Source organism: Pelodiscus sinensis, chromosome 2 (genome assembly GCF_049634645.1).
Source record: "Pelodiscus sinensis isolate JC-2024 chromosome 2, ASM4963464v1, whole genome shotgun sequence".
NCBI lineage: Eukaryota > Metazoa > Chordata > Testudines > Trionychidae > Pelodiscus > Pelodiscus sinensis.
The window spans coordinates 164,204,254-164,228,353 of NC_134712.1; the positions used below are offsets into that span (position 1 = coordinate 164,204,254).

Genomic DNA, 24,100 nt, shown 5'->3' on the forward strand with positions numbered 1-24,100 from the left:
GCTGCTGCTTTGAAGTACCTCCCTTTTCCCAGCAGGGGGGAGGAGAGGAAGATCGACTGTTCAACTGACTATCCAATAAGCAATGTTTATCGAATAGTCAACTAGTCTTTAACATCCCCAGTTGTGACCAGGGTTCCGTGTAATAGTTTCCAGCCATGAGCACAGTGAGTTTTGGCTTGTGCAACAGCATTAAGGTTCATGTGCTCTGGTTTGGACGTGTGCCGCTGTGACACCCAATTTATTATTACACACACTTTCCCAGCTGCCAGAGCAGAAACACTGCCCCTTCTTCTGCTCACCATGCAGCATGTCCCATTCCCAGCCACCAGAGCAGGCAGACACATCCCACCATGCTGCAGGTCCCGTTCCCACTGGAGCATACCCTGACCCAGCCATGCGGTATGTCCCATTCCTGGCCCCAACTGCTAGAACACCCCCTAACCCTGGCCACTGGAGCAGGCTTTCCTCCCATCATGTGGTTGCAGCAGGTCCTGGCCCCCAACTCCAGTGGCTACCTCAGCATGCTGTCTCAGCTGGCCCCTCCTGCTGAAGCAGCCATTGGCTGCATGAGTGCTGCTGTGTGGTTCTCCAGAGGAAGTGGACAGGGAAGGCGTACACCTTAGCAGGAACTATGAATATGACCCCATTTTAATGGGAGTCACCAGGATTGGCATTAGACTGGCTGGGGCTCAGGGCCAAAGCCTAACCCCCTCCTCCCACCCAAGGATCAGGCTTCAGCTTCAGGTCTGGGGATGAAGCCCATAAGCATTGGCTTTAGGCCTGCCTGCCCTGGGTAGTCAGATGTGGGCTTTGGCCTCCCTGCCTGGAGCAGCAGGGCACACATGGACTTCAGCTTCAGTCTTTCCTCCTGGAGTCATGTAGTAATTTTTGTTAGAAGAGATTTCCCCCGCACTAGATGATTCTTCCTCAGATCTGTGCTTTTGCAAATAATGGTGTGTTCAGTACTTATTTCATGATTGTTTATTGGGTTACAGTATTTTTGGTCGGTGAGAGATTATGAGAGTAATTATATCAAATATAACTCACTTGTGTGTTAAAATAAAATATATAAAAGAACTGTGGGGTACCTAAGATTCATGGGTGGATCACTGATCTAAGTTCTGAGGTGATAAGCTCTTCAAATTAATCTTGTTTTCTTCTCGGCAAACAGATCAGAAAAACAGCTTGACACAATGACACTAAATGTCTTGTTCCTTCCGATTTTCCTCAGACCATACAGGAGGTTGCAGGCTATGTCTTAATAGCACTCAACAACGTGGATAGCATTCCACTGACCAGTCTCCAGATCATACGAGGAAACGTGCTTTATGACAACCTTTATGCACTGGCAATTTTATCCAATTATGACACAAGTACAGGTGAAACCAGTGGACTCAGGGAGCTGCCAATGAAACATTTATCAGGTGAGATGGCGGGACAGACAATGTGGCTGGGAAATGTTACTTTATTTGAAGTAAACTCCCAGATCTTTATGAAAAGGTTCATTTAAGAATAATTCACCTTTAGAGCCCTGTTCCAAAGAAGATACACTGAATTAATTTAAATGTAGTCTATCCACATACCTACTCACTTTATAACTACCCAGGTTTCAGTATAAAAAAATCCTTGTTTTACAATGCATAGACACGTAATGTCCGGTGGTCAATAGAAGTGTAGAGTAATAGTGTTGGCCCAAAAGTGAGAAGACATTTTTTGGGTGCTAGTTACAGATGCCTTAGAGCAGTAGTTTCCAAACTTGGGGTCATGGAATGCCAGGCACTGGGTCTCATTATTGCAGGCAGATGAGGTCATCAGCAGGGGTGCTAAGGCTACCTACCTGTCCTGACACTGCAGACTATACTGCGCCTCCGAGGTGCAGGGAAGGAGAGAGCACACAGGGCTCTGAGCACTGCCCATGCCCCAATCACTAGCTCTGCACTCCCAGTGGCTGGAAACCTGCTGCAGGTTGCTTCTGCACTGCAGGGTTTCCGGTGACTGGAAACACAGAAAGCCTGCCTTAGCAGAGCAGCGGGATTGCTAATCAGGAGTTGCTGAAGGTAAGCCCTCCTGGCCCACCCCTGATTCCTCCCAACCCATAGCCAAAGCCCCCACTTATGCCCCAAAACTCATCATGTATAGAAAGAAAGAAAAAACAATCAATTGCTTCATTTTCATCCTGGTGTGTGTGTGTTTTGTTTTTGTTTTTTTCCCCAGAAATTCTTAATGGGGGAGTTAAAATCAGCAACAGTCCAAAACTGTGCAACATGCAAACAGTTCTGTGGGATGACATTGTTGATTTGAGCAAAAAACCTGCAATGATATTGGATTATCAAGAAAATCTGACTGATTGTAAGTATCCATTTAACAAAACAGTAGTCGCTCCAATGCCAACAACAGTAGTATCTGTTTAAGTAGTAGTGCTGCTTATTGCTTTATAGAGCTCCATTTCTGTAAACACTTTTATGTAAATGCATTGCCTTCAAATCTTTCTTGCATAGAAATCAATTACATCTTGCTATTGAATTTACTAGGACCAAGATTTGTACCTAACAGCCTGATCCAAAGCACACTGAAGTCAATGGATTGGATCCCATTGATCTCGGTGGACTTTGGATTGGGCCTTTAAATGTGTGCTTCTTTGGTAAAAACAACACACAGCAATAAAATGCATATACATTTTTTTTTCAAGTGATTTTAAATTTATAGTGCAAGACCCTGATTCAGCAAAGCTCTTAAGTGTATGCTTAACTTTAGGCATGTAGGTACTCCCAAGGTGCTTAAATGTGTTGCTGGGTTGAGGCCCTTTTTCCTATTTGTGAATATCATGAACTCTACACATGGTTTGACAGTATAGGAAATCTTTGCAAAAATGAGGACCAGAAATGGATAAATAGTGATTCTTTAGATCAACACACCGACATAGATGTAGATTTGAAAGCTTATATGCCATGTATCCATGCTTATATCTGGTCCAAGCTAGGGATGTCAATGTGTAGTCAACTATAAGATTAACCTATCAGCACAGGCCTATCAGTTAAACTTGATGCCTACATGCATTCCATTCCTCCCCGCCCACTGCTTCTGAATCAGAGGCATCAAGGGGGGGAGGAAGCAGGAGCCAGTGCTGAGGGAACTGCCTTAAAAGCTTGTTCCGCCCCCCCCCCCCCCCCCCATCACCGGCTTCATAGTGTGCCCAAAGTCCCCCTCCCCGCACAGCTGCCTCGATCAGTGGCAGCCCCTGGGGGCAGAGGAGGCTGCCGCAAACCAGCCCCTGTCCCCAGGGCATCCAAGCGCCCCATGGACTGAGCCTGCTTCTCATCCCATTCAGCAGCCCTGTCTGTAGGGTATTCGAGCTCCCCATGGACAGAGGATGCCTGTCCTTGGGGAGCTCAGGACCCCCCATGGGCAAGCACTGCTGCCACTCCGCTTCTGCCTCTGTGTCAGAGACAGCAGCACAGGGCAGCAGGCAGCCAGTCTGCAAGGGAAGCTGGTTTCTAAACTGACTCCCCTCATGGACTGGCTCCCCCTGCCACCTTGCGCTGCTGCCTCAGACCCTGGGAGCACGGCCAGGAGTGCATTGGCTGCCACCCCCCGCCCCTGGACTATCAAACAGTCATGTAACCACTAAGAGAGGTTTTCATGCAGTTACACAACTGTTCAATTACCCAATATCTAACATCCCTAGTTCAAGCCAGCACTGTAAATTCTTTGTAAGATCTAAATTCATCTCTCAAATTTTTAAAAGGTGACACAAGCAGTTCGTGGAATTGCAAGAGTTGCAAATCAGCAGAGAATTTGGCCCTGAAATGATGGAAATTTTAACCTTTAGCTTTTCAACTTGAATCCCTTTGATCCCACAGTAAATCAGTCAGTTATTGGACATGTATTGGCACTTTTCAATTACTTTGGCAGTGAGGGGTTTGGAAAGAGCCATGCATTATTTGGACAATAGTGTTCTAGGTAGATATATTCCTTAAATATAGTGAATTTCTGATTAATCTTCTCAGGCAGCCATTTTTTTAAATAAATAATGAGCATGCAACATGCCCCTGGGATTTTAATAATAAATAAATAGAAGGGGAAACAAAGCAACAAAAATAACAATAAAAAAGTAAGGGGAGAGAGATGAGAGTTGGAACGATTGTACTTACTCCACAGATCAATTTGTTCACCTTAACTTGTTTTCATTAATTGTACATGTGCTGCACAGTTCAGTGCTGAGAATTACTTTTTTTTTTCAGAGCTGTGGAGATTACAGTAATTAAGTCAAGGCACATATTACCCTGTCGTTAGAGTAAACAGTGTGTGCCAATTGCTTGCAAATTCTGTCATATTTGTTTTCTTGTTAGTGGTGTATTAATCAAAAATATTGATTTACATGGCCAATTACAATCTGGTTGGGAGCGCTAACTATACCATTTCAAGGTGAGGAGGCCAGTTAGTCTTTGTTTTCAATTCCCAGAGATAATATCCTGGTTTTATATTCAGTTCTGCCCAGACACACATACTCTGTCCGTTAAGGCTCTAATTCTACCTACTAATTTAACTATCTACAAATCTGCAGAATCAGTGACAAACACTTAGCTGGCAAGTTCTTGGTTTTATTTATTTTATATGAGTAATTTTTTAAATACTTATTTTTAAATTAAGTGGTTTTTTTTCCCCTCTCATTAAATAATTCTTCCAACCATTTTCTTGAGAAACTCCATGCTTTGGAGCAGCCATTTGAAATTTGCCTGGGGCAGTTGGGGGAGGTTTCTCTGGTGTCAGGAATGTGCCTTCAACTATCCTTCTCAACATTCATCCAAATTTTGCCAAGTTGTAAGTCTCTGAAAAATCACACGTGCTCCAAAAAGGCTTGATATAGTATGCCAGCCGTATTCTTTGTATTGCCTCTGATCCATCTTACAACTCCTATGTGTCAACCTGATTGTGCATGTGCCATCCCCATAAAATAACTGAGCCCTGATCTACATTAGAAATGTATGTTGGTATGACTAAGTCTCTCCAGGTATAGAAATCTACACTCCTGAGTGGCACAGTTATATTAACCGAACTCCTGGGATAGACAGTATTATGTCGACGAGAGAGTTTTTTTTCTGTTAACACAGTTTTCCTGTCCTCTCAGAGAGGTGGAGTACTTACACTAACGGGAGGGTCAGACTGGCTGGAGTGACTCACTACTGGGAGTGCCTGTCTCAGGGCTGACTGTCAGAAAACAAGAGCAGACACTCCAGACTGATAGCATATTCTATTATTAGATTTCACCACACCAGTAATGAGCATGTAAAGTCCTGGATCACTATCCCAGTCGTACCATGGAGTCTCACAGTCCCCACAAACTCTCCAGCCTATCTTGTCACCCAGACAAACTGAACATAGTGAAATGGTCACATAAATCAGAAATCACACACTGTCCCAAATGACTGATCACACCTCTTCCCCTCACCCCCATCATTTGGTACTCTGGATCTTACACCAAAAACCTTGCTGGCAGCCAATTCTGTAGTAAACTGCCTATAGGTTTATTAGCTAAGAAGAAAAAGAGTTATTGAGAGGCTAAAGCAGGTGAAATATAACAAAAGGTGAATCAACGTTGGTTAAGTCCAAAGCGGAGATGTAGTGATTGTCAGCTTCCCAAAGATCTTTTCCAGGGCTACCCAAAAAAACTGCAGATTTCCATCTGTCCATTCAGTTATTCCATCCTGTTAGGATTCAAACAGTCTAGAAACAAAGGATCTTCCTTTGTATCAAGTTCTGATAAAAAGAAGAGGACAAATTTCTATACCTACACAATGGCCAATTGCTTTGCATTTAGTGCTCCTGTTCTTTTGCATTTGATGAGTTATTTAGTTATAGGGATGTCTGCCATTACTTTGTATTGGGAATAGACAAATGAAAATAAAACAAGTAACATTCCATTGATTTTCATGAAGTTCTAACACCTGAATACACTCTTTCATTAACACACACACTTTGATCTAGGGTTACTTAATTACTGAGCCTCCATTATTTACTATTACATAACAGGATACAGATAGGGAAAAGCAATGCAATTTAACATCATCTTTGATCTCTGTTAACACACAGGTGAGTGAGTTGGCCTGAATGTATGCCAATACACTTAACCCCTTTGATTTGCATGCATAAGTGAATTGGCCTATGTCTCTGACCCTGAACTGGTCTGTCATTGTAATAGAGAGAAGCTTTCCTGTCAGAGTAGGAAGTATTTTCACTAAGCACAATAGCACTGTAATATGGGCCCTGAATATTCTCCAGCTCCGAACTTCAGGGGCCAAGCAGGCTGGGAGCCACTATGATGCCAGTCACTAGACTGTCTCTCTCCTATGCCTTCAGTGCTACCCCTGCAGAGCCTAGGCAGCGTGAAGCAGTAAGAGGAAGCAACCTGACTTAAAGGACAGGGGGAAGAGCAGGAGGTAGTGGAGCTTGGGGTGAGGAGTAGAACAGTTACAGAGGCCCACAAAGAATAGGAATAGAGGGAGGCTGATACAGGAGTTGGGGTGGAGATGGACACAAGTTTGAGGGAGTGAACTGAGAAGGACAGAGACAGGCAGATGGGGACATGGAAACCAGTAACCTGTAAACTACCTTTCTCTCCACAGCCTGTATCCCTATTTCTCTGCTGTCAGCAAATAGTTATGAAATCTACTGGCAGAGTATGTGTCTCCTCCTTCTCTAGTGGCTGATCCACATAAAGAACAACAGCCTAACACCATTAGCTCAAGAAATAGAGATGTGTGCTGTGAATTGAATATCCCAGCCCAGTCAGTGACCATGCTGGAGTCCATATGGTTCCATATGATAGAATTTCTGGGATTTTTTTTTTAATAAATGTAGAGAATCACAAACAAGAAGAAAGTTAGGGTTGTGAAGTCAAGCACTCAAACATGAACTTCCAAACTTAAAATGTTGCTCCAGCTCCCTTGTGTTCCGCCTTTCCTGCCACTCCCTTCCCTCCCCCTGTGTGTGTGTTTTAAGATGCAATTAATTATGGGATCGTATACTGTTTCCCCCCCCCCCCCCCCCCCACAGGACCTTCTCCCTGCCTTAATTAGTACGCAGGGTGGACAGTGTTGACTGTGAATGGGTATCTATTTAACATTTATTTTTATCCACATTGTTCATGTGGCACAGAAGCTGACTTTAACTCTAGTAACAGGCACATGGGAGATATTTTGTGACTAAAAGACTAAGATTCAGTGCCCGACAGCCCTGGTGTGTTATCTAACAATTGCGTGCACAGATTTCGTACATCATAAAGGTTTTCCTATCAATGTAACATTTGCATTTTAGGTCCTATATGCCATGCAAATTGTACAGAAGGACACTGTTGGGGTGCTGGCCAAGAGAACTGTCAGACATGTAAGTCCATTGATTCATTTAAAATATCGTTGACTTTTTTTGTGCTTACATATTTGTTTTATTCACTGAAGAATGTCCTTCACAAGCCCTGATGTGGTGACAAGTGTTTTACAAAGAACAGTATGCTCCCTTCCACTGCCCTGAGAACTCATAAGCACACCATGGACCTTGGTGGCATGTTCCCCTTGCAATCCATCAAATATCCGAGTGACAATTAATGCTGATCATATGCACTCCTCCCTCTTCTTGTATAGCAGAATTGAAAGGCAGACGAAAAACACAGCAGACCCATTTGTGGAGGCCTGGTAAGCAGCATAGAAGCTGCAAAATAGCTTGGGTTGGATGGAGATGTCTCCATGATTGCTCAGCTGTGTGGGGCACTCTAAGTTTTGGAGGCACTTTTCCTGCCTCTCATGGCTTTTCCCCACAAATGTGAAAATATAGCCCGATGTTATTATAAAGGTGTAATGAAATAGCTACAATGTTAGTTTTCTCCACTTTTGTTGTTTCAAGTAGAATAATAGCGTATTAGCATACACATTCTTACATAATATTTTAGGCTGAGAATGGGACTAACTCACCAATACTGTATTTTTTGTTTTTTTTAAATCCCCATTGTAGAATTCCTTCCAACATAAACACCAGAGAGCCAGAATAGGTCACACTCATATATTGCATAGGCATATAAAGCAAGTCCTGACATTCTCAGAAAATGATATGTTAGCCTTACGGGTGTATGGTCCAGAGGGTTCACAGCATGGGGAAGGTGTCTTTAATTATTTATAGAGCATGTCAGGATTCTTAGGCAATCGTGACTCACAGGCTGAACACATTTTACCCTGCAATTTTGCACTTTGGATGCTGCCCTTAGGCATCAAGAGAACAACAAACACAAGATGTTCAGACACTTAAGTTTCTATGAAGATTTTACTTTTTGGTATATAAAGACTGGCGAGGAATGTATTTTGAATGTTTTTTGTTTCTCTTGATGCCTATTTCTTCACTACTTTATAATAAGTGTAGTCTGCATTTAGGGAAATGCCGTTGGCCCTTATTCTTCTTTCTTGCAGCTTTACACTAATCTAATTCCACCGAGTTCAGTGATTTAAATCTGCATAAGTGACAGCAGAATCCAGCCCTACAAATGTATTTAGATCGAAGTTCTTTGCTCTCAATTCAGATACAAGTTGAACCTCTCTAGACCAGCACCCTCGGGACCTAACTGGTGCTGACCCAGAGAATTCAAGAACCGCGGGAGGTCAATACTGTCTAGCAGCCTTACCAACACTTCCACTGCATGCTGAACTCGTAAATGACATTTAGGAGTAAAAACTTCAGAGGGTTAGCCGAGTTAGTCTGTAACTGGAAAAACTTAAGACAACAAATAGTCTAGCAGCACCTTAAAGACTAACAAAACATGTAGATGGTATCATGAGCTTTCGTGGGTACAACCCACTTCTTCAGATGAAACCACGAAAGCTTGTGATACCATCTGTGTGTTTTTGTTAGCCTTGAAAGTGCTGCTAGACTATTTGTTGTCTTTTAAATTTAGGACTAAATTAGAGCTAAATAACAGAACACTGAGAACTAGGGTTGGTGGCGGTAAACAAACTTTATGGGACTGCAGGAAACTTGGCCACACCTATGATAAGTGGAAATCTAGCTAACTAAAATCTTTCTGGACCACAGATCTTGCCAGACCAGTGTGTGCCTGACAAGGAAGGTTCAACGTGTTTCAAGCCAGATCTATATACCTTCTAGAGCGATTTGAAACAAAGCACTCAAATATTCCCTCCTCCCTCCCCACTGCCCCCGGTCCCCTCAGTTTTTTATCAGTTTCATAACTTTTCAACTAGTTCTAATGGTTTCATGACTCAGTCCTTCACAGCTGCTCATAAAACACCCTATACTGGATTTTGTGGGACTAATGTAACAGTTACTCTGTACGTATTGTTGTAAATAGTGGTTGGATCATGTTAAGGATTATGTTCACTTTTAGCTTGATGTCCAGAGGTAATGCTGTCCCTTGGGCTTAAGAAATTTACATCCTGATCTTGCAAACATGTATGAATGCATGTGCTTAATCATACGCACTGCAAGTAGACTTGTTTACTTCAGTGAGATTATTCAAGGTTGCATAAAGTTAAGCATACTCATACATGTTTGCAGGATCAAACCTTATTTAGCAATTAAAACTCATTTGTTAAGCTATTTATGAATCTAGCTTATCAGAATACTTTCCATATGTGGGAAATGTTTACGTCCTGTTTCTTGCCATCCTTGAACAAATGTGGAATATATTGCACAAAATATAAGCATTTGCTCTGGTAAGTGTCCAGTGGGAAGCTTTTGTCAGTTGCTCTCAAAATGATGAGCTGTTTTACACTCCTGCTGATGCTTACAAAAATGACATAAAAATTCTGTTGTAAAACAATGTGTCTTCTATCCCACCGTTCCTGGTTGTGTGGAGCAGCTGCTATACCAATTATGTGTATTTTGGAGATAATGTTTCTTTGAAAATGTAGTATTTGGTTACAAATTTTGAGATCAGAAAAAAATAAAACTTAGTTGCAAAAGTTTAACAGAAAAAAGTAAATAAAAAAAAGAAGCAATCCTAGTTGATTACCCTGCAGCAGAATGCAATTTTCGGATGATGTAAGTATTAACTCTGTGATTGGACTACAGTCTGATTATTTCTGAGTTACAAGAATTTTTAAAATATTGTAACAACTCTGAGTGCATCTGGACTACACTGCACCCTGTAACTATTCAACAGGTTAGAAATCAAATCCTCCTGCTCAGAAAACAAAACAAAGGCTCTATCAGTCTAAGGAAAATCAACTTGCCGTGAAGGACGCATAGTTGAGCAGTTCTGGTTCTGTCCTGCCTAGGGCAGTAGCGCAAACATACATTAGTCAATGGTTTTTTTTTTTCACTATTTTAGTCCTGATAATTTTGATATTAAAAAATTGTTGCGGGTGATTGCTTTGGTAATGGAAACAGCTTCTGATCCAAAATTATCCTGTCAATTATATTAGCACAAACCCCAGGCAAGTTGTATAAGAGGAAGACTTAGCCCAAGGCATTGAAGTTTAAAAAATAGTGTAGAAACATATGAAATGAGTTGCAGGAGTGGGGTTCCTCTGCTAGCATCAGGAATATGTTTAATACTAAACAGGAATTCTAATGACACACAGAATATGTACTGTTACCTGTTCATATAAAACTGGTCTTCCCACAAAGTTGATATCTCACAGGTAGCACCAATTAATATTGTATCATCTCAGACAACCTATTTGAAACAAGGGTCAAATTCTGGTGTTTCATAGGTTGGGAGTGACTTCATTGATGCCTATGGAGTTATTTGTGATTTAGCAAGGTGCTGTGCATTGGCTCCTTTTTCACAAAGCTTCACTTTTAACTGTGATTTATGAGATCAGGGCCACTGTGATCAGGTCCTTGAAGAACTGATACTGTACTGCCGGATAACTGAGAATTAAATTTGGCTCAAATACACTGTTAAGGAAAATCTCAGAAATTCGCTTCTGGCCTCTCCATCCCACCAATTTCACAGGATGCTGACACTAGAAATTGGTGTCCCATGAGAAGCCCTCCCCACTTGCTTTTTATCTGGAGTTTTCTCCATTCTTGTGGATCTTGGTTTGGCGAATATGCATTTTAATTTGTTTTTTTTTTTCTGTCTTTCAGTAACAAAAGTTATCTGTGCCCAGCAATGTTCAGGCCGATGCAGAGGAAGGGTGCCCAGCGACTGTTGTCATAACCAGTGTGCTGCTGGTTGTACGGGGCCTCGCGAGAGTGACTGCCTGGTAATAGTACAGCAACTTACTTAAAGTTCAATAGCAGCAGCCAAGCTTTGGACTGAATGTACTGTAACTTTTTTTAATCTTTAGCAGCCTTGAAAGTAACACTGAGCACAAAATGTAAATCACTAGCTCAGGGCTGGGCAATAATTTTTGATGGGGGGGCCACTCCAAGGTTTTGGGGAGTGGTCTAGAGCGGATTTCTGGCCAGTAGGAGCTGAGAGATTGTGTTGGGGCCAGAGGTGGCACATGAAGCCCCCCCTCTCTGTGGAGCATGGTGCAGAGAGCTGCATGGAGCAGCCAGCCACTTTCAGTAGCATGGAGCTGCTCCATGCCCGCGAGGGAGGGCCATAGGCCAAATTAAAAGGCTTGGTGAGCTGAATCTGGTTTGTATCTTGCCCATCCCTGCTACAGCTTCACTTCTTCGTAGCTATGCAAGTCTACGCCAGCTGATGGATCTGGTTCAGGTGTTCCTTACACTAGGCAACAATTTTAGAAGTAGAACAAAATTGGAATTTTAAAACAAAGAATTTTAAAAATGAAACTTAACTTCTCATCATGTTTAATATTCCTTTTTGCATTTCATTTAGCATAGACCATGATAATACACTATTCACTTTCTTTTTTCTGTTTCTTATTTACCGGCACAACTTCACTAGGTTCTTAACACTCAAGGGGATGAAATTAAAAAAAAACTGTTTACGCTAGCTGGTATTTTAACTGTTGCAGCGTTTTCTTCTGTGGTTTTTTTTTTTTGTTTTTTTTTGTATCTTTCCTCCTTTTAAAAGAAGTGATTCCATATAGTTGGGGCTTACTACTAAATTAAGTGGAATTCAGCGGTTTCTATGGAAACAGTCCAAGTTCATTCATTGTATTTATTTATTCATTCATTCATTGGCTTAGATATATTTTGTGCTCATTAAAGATGTAAACAAATCACCTTTATTGTGTTCTTACTGACTGATAGAAGGGAACATTAATTGTGTCTCTCTCAGGAAAAAAGGGAAAAACCAAGAGAGGAAGGAAGATGGTCAATTTGAATGTAGAATTAGCTTGGTAGAAATAACTTGTACTTCATACATGCCAACTTAATTGCTCATTACCAATAGCCAAGCCTAATGGCATTCCTTTAATAAACTGTCCAGATCAGTAATTGACTGCAGGGACTTCATTTCATTAATGTTATTAAAACGTTGCCAATAAAGAAAATAGCCATTTCTCTTGATTTGGTTTCTGATTTCTTGGCACTGTCCTCACAATCCAAAACTTGCAGGCAGTCGATGTTTCTAGGTGGAACCTATGGGCATTCCATACAAGTATAAGGGTCCATCTCTCAGGGATCTGATCGAGTGCAGGAGCCTGGGTTCATAAGACTTTGTAAAGCAGAAGCTATTTGCATGAGTCCATTAAGATTAAGAACCCTCATACTCCCTTTTTGTAAATATCAGACAAGCTTGGCCTACACCCTTGGACTCTTTCACTTCCACAGCACAAGAGATCCATCCTGGAGAGTGTTCTGTACCAATTGGGGCCAAGCAGCAGAGCCAACAGCCTCTGGGTGAGGGAGGGCGGCTTCGTGCTCTTGGAAGGGATAGGAATGAGGACAGGTTGGGGCTGAGGACAGTCAGCCCATAGTGCTCCCTGGAGCTCAATGAGCCCCTCCCCACCGGCCTGTAGCGTTGCCCAGAGTGTGTGGCACAGTGCGTCAGCAGCAACTTAAATGGCCCAGGGCTCCAGTCATTGCAACCTTTGAAACATTGTGCCCTGGGGCAACTGCCCCCCTTGTCCTCCTATCAGTGGGCCTAGGGCTAAGAGCCTGGTAGATCTGGCCTTAGCAGCCTTATAAAATATACATTTATTGTATCTTCCTTTTTGCTGTACAAATAGACTGTAGTTTACTTTATACCCTTGTCACCTCCGCAATGGCAGGCATGCCGCAAGTTTCGGGACGAAGCAACATGCAAGGATACTTGTCCGCCTTTAGTGCTGTACAACCCAACCACCTATCAGATGGATGTCAACCCTGATGGAAAATACAGCTTTGGAGCCATTTGTGTGAAAGAATGCCCGCGTAAGTTCACTTAGACCTTTAATCTGATCAGAGCTGGGAAGATAGTAGGTCCAAAAGGTGGCAGGCAGAGGTTATTGTCTGTTTCTTCCCACGCATTTCAGGCACCTCAGTTTAGTGCTTCCCTTTAGACAGAGGAATTTCCTCTCTCTCCTCAGCTGCTTTTGCTCTGGAAATCATTAGCAGACATCAGAAATGATTTATACCTGAGAAAATACAAATCACGTAACATTTTTGTATCAGTTGTTTTTTCAGGGTTATTTTTGGTCTTTTTATTTTGAAAATTTTATCTTAGTCTATACTGGTGAATGCCAAAAAAAAGAAATGCTTTATAAAATCTATCGAGTGCTCTTATAAGACCTGCTCCCATTGAAGTCAGTGGCAACTCCCGCTGACTTCAGTGGCACAAGGGCAAGCCCATAAATAAAGCAGAGCTGGTTCTTACTTGGGGCTTACAGAAATCTACTGCTTTAAATACCTCTGGTACCACACCACAAAGCATATGGATTTTTCTTGGCTCGTGTGTGTGTATGTGTGTGTGTGTGTGTGTGCGCGCGCGTGTTCTCTCCTGTGTGTGTGTGTTCTTCGCTCCTGTGTGTGTGAGAGAGATTTTTGTTTAGTTTTGATTTTTCTCTCTGTTCCCTGTCCACGGTCTTTTGAAAATATTTATTTAAAGGTAGAGAAGCAACTGACACACAGAATTAGGCCCTATATCTCAAGATCACCATTGTCTATTAGAAAGACCATTTGGTCTGGAAGATTGAGGATGGAACCGGGCACTGGGAAGTGCTCAGTTCTTCTGATTATGTGACTATCTTTCTATTTGACTTTAAGAAAGGCCTTTTCAACTGGTATGATGATAATAGTTATCAACCTAACCCTCAGGGATATTGTGAGGATTAATTAGTTAATGTCTTTAATTTGGTTGGTTAGTGCTTTGAATGCTGTGTGTGTGTTAATTCTCCTTCTCTATTCAAAAATTAAAAGGCACTTCATAATTTTGTGTCCATTAATTGCCTGTTTACAGCATAAATGCAACCCCCAAAGCATCTCTCCTTTGTGTCAATGCCCACCTTGTATTTCCCTTCCTGTCTTTGCAGATAACTACGTGGTGACAGACCATGGCTCCTGTGTTCGCTCATGTAATGTCGATAGCTATGAAGTGGAAGAAAATGGTGTTCAGAAATGTAAAAAATGCGACGGGCCGTGTAGCAAAGGTACAGGAAGTGCAGGAAAACAGTAATGTTTTTAGTGTGGCACGAATTTACTTGACAAAGCATCCAACCAAATGGGACCCTGATCCTAACTGGAACCTCTGGGTGCTGCTGCAATATAAATACCTATTAACAATATGGAGCCCTGAGCAAGTAGTTTAGTACGGAAATGAATGCTCCAGAGCATGTACTTGGGTGGGTTGCTCAGCATGGGAAGAAAGTCCCCTGCACAGTTTTGCTTAGCTTGTCTCACCAACTGTTTGACCATGAGAGTAACACAAAAATGGAGAGGAGCGTGTATGAAGAAGCATGCATGCATGCATGTGTGCAACTTTATCCTAGATCCTGTGCTGCACAAACAATTGAACAGCAGCCATATTATATTTAAAAAAAACAACAAAGAGGAGACCTGTGTAGGGAGCTGACCAGCCTACACCTGCCTACAGCAAGTTCCTTGTACCCTCCTCTGAAGCATCTGGCACCAGCCTCTGTCAGAGACAGGATGCTGGACTAGATGGAGTGTGGGTCTGATGTAGAATGACAATGTCTGTTTGCCTAAACCTCTAGTTCCTGAGTAGAACTAAGGTCCCAGCTCATATTTTAACATTGCCAGTATCATGTTCAGCAACTGCAGCATCGGATGCAGTGTCATAAATGCCTGACCACCACTACTACCACTCCTTAGTATGAACTGCTTTGTGATTTGTGTGGGGTTTATTAGGATTATGCCCAGATGTTCTATGAGTTTATAAGGCAATATTACTCATTCACATCCGTAGATACACATCCGTGCAGGCAGCTCTTGTAACCTGACTATTAAGAGTCTGACTATTATAAGAATCCCTGTGGTCTTATAATAACCTAGTTATTAGAGTCCATCGTGTACAGCAGGGGTGGGGAACCTCAGGCCCGGAGGCTGGATGTGGCCCGTGACTTGCCTGGATCCCACCCTGAGGCTCAGGGATCTCTCCCCCTCCCTGGCCCCCGCAACACTGGGGAGCCTGGGCTGCGCTCCAGCTTCCTGCCACCCACCCGCAGGGCTGGAGGGCACAAAATCCACTAGCCTTGGCCCTTCTAGTCTCTGGTGTGCGAGGAGAATGTGGGGGACTGTCTTTCTGCTTCTCAGTCAGGGGCTTCTCACTTTACTTCTCACTGGTATATGGCTCCCGACTGATTTTTCTGTGGGTCTGCAGCCCCCACCCCAAAAAAAGTTCCCCACCCCTGGTGTGTAGCTGCGTGCCCTCTCCTACCAAGCAGCACATCTATGTTCTCCCCATCTTTACCTGGCACCTTTGGCTCCCCCTCCGCTTCCTCTTCATCGTAATACGCTTACTGCCATCTCCCTCCTCCCAGCTCATCATCTGTCCTTTTCCATAGTCCTGCCACTTGGTGCATAAAAGCTTTCACAGCTGCAGCTACTGCCATGTATTCCTCCCCTTCATTCACTGGCCCTAATTCTCCCTTCACATCAGGTGTAAGTGAGATGAGTCTCTGGAAACAATTGTTTCACTCCTGCTTTTATAACTGCTAATTTCTCTCCACTCTGGCTTTGGCCATAATACTGATTTTTTTTTTCTTTAAAAAAATATATTCAACATACAAAACCAAAGCAGTGTAAAAGGGCCTTAGACGCATGCACAATAAGTTTTTCAGTGCCTATGCACTCCCATTTTCTCCAATTATTACCATGTCTTGTCAGCTGTCTCCCCCTAGGTACTTCTGTAATGAATTTTATAGCTACAGATCTAGAGATAAAACTGCCGCAATTGATTCTCTCCAGAATATCACATTGATGTTTATTTTCTTAAATTCGTTAATTCCTAAAATCTCTAAAAAACCTGCAGCTTTTGTGCTTTCATTTTAACAGTCTGCAATGGGATTGGAATAGGTGAACTGAAAGGGGTTCTCTCCATAAATGCTACAAATATTGACTCTTTCAAAAATTGTACCAAGATCAATGGGGATGTCAGCATTCTGCCAGTCTCATTTCTAGGGTAAGTTGCCAACTGATTTGTATGTGGTTGAGGGGAGGGGTGAGGTCAAGGTGGATCTTTTACCAGTAACAGCAGTTAAAGTTGATGTGTTCTTTTTTCAAACTATGTGGTCTGTTTGATATTTAGTGATGACTTCACCAAAACACAACCTCTGGATCCAAAGAAACTGGATATCTTCAAAACAGTTAAAGAAATAACAGGTAATGATATGTTTAGCTAAAAATTTTGTCTGACCTGAGTGCTAGAAAAACATCAATAAAAGGGTGTAAAAAAATAAAAACAATTTTTGTTGAGACACACAAGAAACTAAATAATCTGAGTTAGTGCTGGTATATATCTACAGTAATGCCTCTCAACTGCAGTCCATGGAATTACTCTGGATTTACAGCCATGTAATTCAGATCAGAACCTGATCTAAGGTGCCTGGTTTTACTAGCCCATCCCTTCTGCTGAATTATCAGACGTATTAAATAGCAAAATCAGAACACTTTCAGAAACTCAAAAATGTTAATGGAGACACACAGAAAATGGTGTTCACTGAAATAATGGTTGTATTTCTAATAATGGAAAGCTTTTCAAAGGTAATTCTATTGAAACTAAAGGACTCCATGCTTTTGCGAAAGCAGTGTAAAATCTGAATCAGACCCATGGTCTCTCCCTTTTCTCTCTCACTTTAAATATATCCAGAATAGTGACAGAAATGTAGCCGTGTTAGTCTGGTGTAGCTGAAACAAAATACAGGACTATATAGCATCTTGTTAGTCTTTAAAGTGCTACATAGTCCTGTATTTTGTTTTAAATATATCCAGTTACTTAAGATAATTGCCACTAAATTTACACACAACTTTTATATAATTTTGTTCCCAAAATTCTTTCCCTGTTGAATGTCCAAGCAGTCAATGCTTTGAGCAGGTAAAATCTTCTGTGCTCCCCCCCCCACACTCATTTTTTCCCCCATTTCCTAAATGCTTCCACATCTAGAAAGATCCAGTGTTGTTCTCATGTTCCAGCAGAAACTCCTGTGGTCTCTCAAGTGCTGCAGGAAGTACAGCTCTATAGCATATGAGACTTGTATAATGTTAAGCCTTCTTGGTGGCCTGAAAGTAAACTGTTTACGAAGCAGCGTTAAAAATATCTTCAGACTCCTGAAAATGTCATACTTCATTTTGCAAGTCTCATAAAGATGTGAGGAAGGTAAAAGTGCCTTTCCTGGCTCACCAGGAATTCACAATTAAAACAACATTTTCAAGCTGCTGAGTTGTTGAGGGTTTTTGTTTTGTTTTGTTTTTTATTCCTGTTTCAGGATTTTTGTTGTTTCAAGCCTGGCCTGAAAATGCCACTAATCTCTATGCTTTTGAAAATCTGGAGATTATACGAGGCAGAACAAAGCAACAGTAAGTAAACGATGTGCCAGAATGAGGGTGGGAGAAACTGTGTTTACTGCCGGGTTTGTCTAAATAATAAAAGGTTGTACAAAGTGTGGGTTGTACAAATTTCTCTGCTGGTGTAAATTTGTGTAGTCTTATGAAATGATGCAGTTCTTTTGACTCAATGCCAGTTTTATACCAATTTTGCTCTATGTTTTCAAGTGACTGTGTCAAGATGGTCCCTGTCTACATTTGAGAGGCGGGATGGATTTGGGGTTAGAGCACTAGAATGGAACCTGGGAGATGTGGCTTCAGTTACTGGTTCTGAGGCAGTCTTCCTCTCTGACCTTGAGCAAGTCACAAAATCTCACTGGCTCAGATTTTTAAATGCCATTAAGGGTCACTGTGCTCAACACTGCAATACTGCCTAATTTAGGTGCCTACGTTACTTTTGAAAATGAGACCTGGGCCCGTAAGTCAGTAAGGCCTTGTAACTCAGAGCAGAGCAATGCCCAAGTACTGCAGAAATCTAGCCCTATGGGCCTCAGTTCCTTAGCTGTAAAAGGTGCTTGTCTATATGCTGGAGCAATATGCTGTATGGGACTGTGATGTCAAAAGCTCACTAATGAGCTGCACAGTAATTGGTCTGGTTAGACCCTGCTGATTCAGACTAAAGTGCCCTTGTGTGCTTTAAAGTAGTACTATTTGAAACAGTAGTGTGCAGAGTCTACATGGACCAATTAACATGCAACATGTTAGTGTGCTTTAGAAATCACAGCTCATCATGTAGACAGTTCTAATGTTTTATTGCTGCCTCTCCTTGTCCATCTTTTATGTAGATTGCAAACTCCTTGGTATAGAGATTTTCTTTTATTCAGTACATGGACAGTGCCTAGCACACTGGGGCCCTGAGTTCAACTGGTGCCTCCAGGCATGACTGTGAAAGAATGAATTACAGCAGTGTCTAAAATAGGGATGTAATAGTGTAGTCGATTAATCGATAAGTAAAAGCTTATAGGTTAATGCTATAGACTACATGCATTTCCCTCCCCTCCTCCCTTTCAAGTAAATTTTTTAGCAGGCTGGCCAGCAGCCCAGTTCACACTGGGTCCGGGACCTACCCCTGCTGCGGCTCTGCATTTAAAATATATTAGGAGGCAGGCAGGCAGCCCAGCTCAGTTCTGGCTTGGTCTGGGTCCAGGAGCTCAAATACTTCCCCCTCCCCCCACCCCACAAACCCCTCAGAGTCTGCCGCCATCCCTCACTGCTGCGGACCAGCTCTTGCCTGGAACCCCACACTGCTGCTTCTGATACAGTGGCTGCCGGCTCTGCCCTTGGGGACTATAGAACCATCCCCAATCTAGAAGTCCTAGTATGGATCAATGTCCCTTTGTGCTTTGTGCTGTAAGTGCTTAGGAGTATGGCAGATTCAAGTGCAAAATAATGACATTAGCTTCACTTCTATATAGTATTAGTGCATGCGTGCTGCAGTGTGTCTGTTCCATGGCAGGGCTTAACTTCCAGTGTATATAGAAAATCAAATGTGACCATAGTACCTTTACAATACAAATGTTTTTATGCCACAACTAATGTCCTACAAATTAAAATTGGTGGACCAAGCAGAATCTTTCCTTGTAAAAAATACAGTTTACACTAACCCAGGTGGGGTCTTTGAAATTCAGAAAAGGTACTCAGTAAGACAACATTTAATTCCTTGTCATCTATTATTCTTTTTGATGTTCACCTATTTTAGTGGTCAGTATTCTCTCGCCGTTGTTAACCTAAATATAAACTTCCTGGGACTGCGCTCCCTCAAGGAAATAAGTGATGGTGATGTTGTCATTATGAAGAACAAGAACCTCTGCTATGTTGAGACGTTGAACTGGAATAAACTGTTTGCGACAGAAACTCAGAACACAAAAATAAGCAACAGAAAGCAAAATGAATGCAGTAAGTTAATGCTATTTTTTTGTCCGTCTTGGAACGCCCTTTTGAGGTGCAGAGAAAGAGATGGAGAGCAGTAATTTAAGCACACTTTTCTTCCTTTTGTATTACCACAAACAAAAATCTCCATTAAATTGTTGTTGATGTTGTTCAGCCTCCTTGTCTATCAACGCAATTGCTAAAATTCTAGGCATCAGTGAAAGTAATAGTCACATCCCCCCTCAACCTCAGCTCACATGTCTTAGAAACTAAGCACCACAATAAATGAGTACCCTGCTCCACAGAAAGCTCCTGTCAGTTTCAACATATAACCAAAGACAACTCCCCGTTCCTCTCACTTCTCCTCAAAGATGCATGCTCACTCCACGCTCAGCCATACGGTGTTTCTTGAGGAGAAAGTGTGCGGAAAGAGTTTCGGTGGTTCATTTTGAGTGTGATTGAGAGGAAGTGGGTGTCTTCATTGTATTTGGTTAAATAGAGGAACTGAAAGGGAGTTTGTTGTGGAAGGCAGGAGAGGGGAAATCCTGGTTTGGCTGAAGTGAATGGAGGCTTTGCCCCGACTCTCCTGGGATCACCATTTCACCTGAACTGACTGAGAATGTGTATGGGTATGTTGCCAAGAGTGAAGTAAGGCATGTATGTTGCAGCTGATATGAATGCAACAGTGGTGCCCTCCTAGGTTGCGTATTACTATTTCTGTCCACTTCTATGGCAGAGGCAAGAAAGGGCAGACCCAAAATGTCACTTGTTTCCTCTCAAAGGCTGTGAATGATGCAGTCCTTATGTAAATGTCATTACACCATGAGCCCAAAATGATGAGACGTTAGCCTTGCAAAACCTAGTTTCTGGCAGTTTGGTACCAAACAGCCCTTCCCACTCACACATTGGCAGCACTCGTTCATATGTCCCAAATGGGGAGCAAGAATAAATTTTTAAAATCCTCCAGAGTCAGGAGGATTGTGCTCTTCTGAACACATTCTCTTGCACAGTAGGGACTGGGTGTGCACATGCATGTGTGTGTTTGCATTATATTGTGCTGTAGCAGTTGGCCTACAGAGAGGATAAATGCAGGGGTTGGGAACCTAAGGCCTGAGGGTCGGATGCAGTCCCTGGCTTGCTTGTATACCGGGCTTGCAGCCCCTGGCTTGCCTGCACTGGTACAACCCACCTCCACCCATCCACAAACCCACCCATGGGGCTGGAGTGCACAAAATGTACTAACCTGGGCCCCCATAGGTTCTGGTGTGTGAGAAAAATGTGGGGAATGTTGTTCTCCTTTTTAAATGGGAACCACGTCAAGGAGGGTGATTTTTTTGGTGGTGGTGGTTTTTTTTTTTTCTCACTTATGTGGCCTCCAATTCAAAAAAGATTCCCCACCCTGGGATAAAAGATTAACATGACCTACAGCTAGGCAAGGTTTGCTTTACTATGCCTCAGCTTGTAGAGGCTTGCAGTTTGGGAGCTGAAGTACAAGAGTGCATGTTCCAACTTCATGTCAGTCACATTCAGTCAGGACCCAATTTGAGTTTTCCATTGACTTTCTTGGACGTTGGATCAAGCCCTTATTGTGTCTGTCTGCAGCATATTGATTTGTTTTATGTTAATGTCCATTTCAGAAGTAGATTTCTTCACAACAGAGTAATCACAAAAGTTAACAGTCCCATTACATTTCAAGTTTTGGAAACTAGAGAAAAGTATAAATGTTTCTCCTCCTGCTCTGTAATGCTTTCAGAATCCTTCAGATCTACACTGAGTTAATTTGGAAAAATTGGCTTTCAAAAATGAGTCATTTGTGGTGCTCTAATTACTCTCTCTGAAATTCCTGGCTATTGTTTGTCTTTGTCTCTGTCTGTCTTAGGTGCTACAGGACATGTGTGCGACCCCTTATGCTCAGAAGTAGGCTGTTGGGGGCCGGGGCCATTCCAATGCTTTTCCTGCCGTCATTTCAGTCGCCAAAGGGAGTGTGTGAAAACATGCAATATTATACAAGGGTAAGGAGATTGTTGGGGAGGGGAGGGTTGTTTGGTTTTTTTTTTAGCTTAGAAAGAAAAATATTAACGTCATAGGGGGAAATAAAAAGCAGGCATTCTAGTTGTATCAGTTTTTGTTACTTTTGCAAAAAATGTTAGGTTGAGTGTGGTACCTAAATGCAGAAAAGGAAGAAATAACTTTCTTGCTCTATGAGCTGGTTCTCCCAACATCAGGTGGATGACTCCCCTAGGACCTACTGGAAGAAGACTGAGATTTCAAAGGGGCTGAAGAGAACTTAGCACCCAACTCCCTTTGAAAATCAAGCAGCCTACCTCCTTTAGGTTCTTTTGAAAAATCTGTCTTTAAGAATATTAAGTGAAATCTTGACCCTAGTGTAACCAATGGCATTTTGATACTGACTTTACTGCAGCTAGGAATTCACCCGTTGATTAGACTCATTTACCTCAATGTGATGACTTAATGGGCTTATTGTTTTGCACACGCCAAAGTGAATTTGCTGGATCACAGCCTAAACATTGTAAGGTCAAAGTCTTCTCTCAAATGCCCATGTATGGCTCCCATCAAAACTACGGGAAGCCTGGCCTAAGTGAATAATTTGTCCTTACAATTTTTGCCCACTTTTATTGCTGAACTATAGTGGAGGCAAGATGACCTAAATTCCATCAGCTAGGCTAATGTTTAGCAACATTTATAAGTGTCCTTACATCTTGAAAAGGAACATTCTCCTAGTTATTTAAATTTGTAATATTTAATATAATGATACATGAAAGATTATCCCCAAACTGAAGGATTTTGAATACTCTGCATATACAGAGCACAATATGTTTAATTCTCCATAAAACTACAGTGACCGTATTTTCCCATTTCATTTTTACTAATTATTTGAGATTTGTAAAACTTTGAAAAATAATAGTATGACAATAATTTACAGAATGCTGATGTCGATAATGTTTATATTTATCTAGCAATTTGCGGTTCAGTAGCTGTTATCTTTTCAAGTGAATTCCCTCCAGCTGATATAATGCCTTACAGGGCAGAACTGGATATTTTTGTGTGTCAAATGATGGGTGGATTTGCTTTAATTAATAACACAATTACCTGAAGTAGAACAGCTTTATTGCTATCAAAACCATCTGTTCTCAGTTTTCATATTTTAATGATTCATTGTGTGTTTGGGGGGAGGACATGAATCTGATTATTAGCCAACTTCTTATTTAGGGTCTCAAAATCACTAGAAATATTTTTGCTGATCAGCTATTAAAATATTTTGAAATTTTTTGAGCATATTCTTCAGAAATGGCTTAAAATGTAAAGACTAATTTGTAGTTTACAACCTGAATTGCCCTGTGTGGGCAAATTTGTCCTTATTCACACCTTTCCATGTGTTATGTTCAGTAAGTTTTATCCATGTGCTCTAACTAGTCATGTTCTTCTGATATTCCCTCTCATCTCATTATAGTCATCCTAATAGGCGGGAGGTTGTGACATGTAAATTTGAAGTTGACATCTTGTCAGGTATTTCTTCTTTTATTTTTCAGGGAGCCAAGAGAGTTTGAAAGAGACTCTGAATGTCTTCCATGTCACCCAGAATGCTTGGTGCAAAACTCAACTGCCTACAATGCAACCTGCACAGGGCCTGTAAGAACAAATTTAACCTAATAAACTTGTATACATAGAGACCCTGTCACGTAGTGAACATCTAAGTTCCCTGCAAGCTGCATGCCTACATGGTCATGCAGTTGTTTTCTGAGCTCCTCTCAGAAATTCAAAGCTCCCACATAGGCAGGGAGCTCAGCTGACCGATGGGGAGCAGGGTGTCTCGCTAAACAGGCAGCTAAACAGAGCTAGCTGCATGCTTGAAACGGAGCAGCTCCTAGAGCAAGTAAAAATGCAAATAAGCAGGGAATAAGTGGCTGGGACAAAGAGGGAAGGAAGGAGTGAGTGAGTAAGTAATTGGCTAAGGGGGAGTGTGCTGAGTTTCTGCCTCTCTCTCTCTTTCTCTCTCTCTCGCTCTCCCCACCCTCGTGCATATGGGACTCTTCAAACTCACCTCTCCTGCAGATATCTAAAACTCTGATCTTAATTTTTTTTTAATCCTGTGTTACTAATTAATACATGGTAAACTGTATTGCATTAAGGCCAGATCTTTGGTATGTCGTAGAGTTGTGGCTCTTATGAGTCAGAAGTAGCAAGTACTAGCTTGAACTGTTAGAAAGGTTGATGATATATGTACTCCAAGGGTAGTGTTAATTTTCTTTATTTGATTTCATATTAAATATCATAAGTATTGCTCCTTGTTATATTTTTCCCACATACA

General features: G+C 41.9%; 1 protein-coding gene across 2 annotated transcripts in view; it reads left to right on the top strand.

The window, feature by feature from the left end:
• Positions 1 to 24,100, top strand: part of EGFR (epidermal growth factor receptor) — a 229,918-nt gene that overhangs the window by 156,923 nt on the left and 48,895 nt on the right. For both annotated transcript variants that reach the window (XM_075921718.1, XM_075921717.1), the window contains exons 3-14: positions 1,232 to 1,424; positions 2,215 to 2,349; positions 7,315 to 7,383; positions 11,092 to 11,210; positions 13,134 to 13,275; positions 14,373 to 14,489; positions 16,354 to 16,480; positions 16,607 to 16,680; positions 17,784 to 17,874; positions 19,601 to 19,797; positions 21,650 to 21,782; positions 23,322 to 23,421. In XM_075921718.1, coding sequence (XP_075777833.1) covers positions 1,232 to 1,424; positions 2,215 to 2,349; positions 7,315 to 7,383; positions 11,092 to 11,210; positions 13,134 to 13,275; positions 14,373 to 14,489; positions 16,354 to 16,480; positions 16,607 to 16,680; positions 17,784 to 17,874; positions 19,601 to 19,797; positions 21,650 to 21,782; positions 23,322 to 23,421 — 1,497 coding nt within the window. The remainder of the gene's footprint in view (positions 1 to 1,231; positions 1,425 to 2,214; positions 2,350 to 7,314; positions 7,384 to 11,091; positions 11,211 to 13,133; positions 13,276 to 14,372; positions 14,490 to 16,353; positions 16,481 to 16,606; positions 16,681 to 17,783; positions 17,875 to 19,600; positions 19,798 to 21,649; positions 21,783 to 23,321; positions 23,422 to 24,100) is intronic.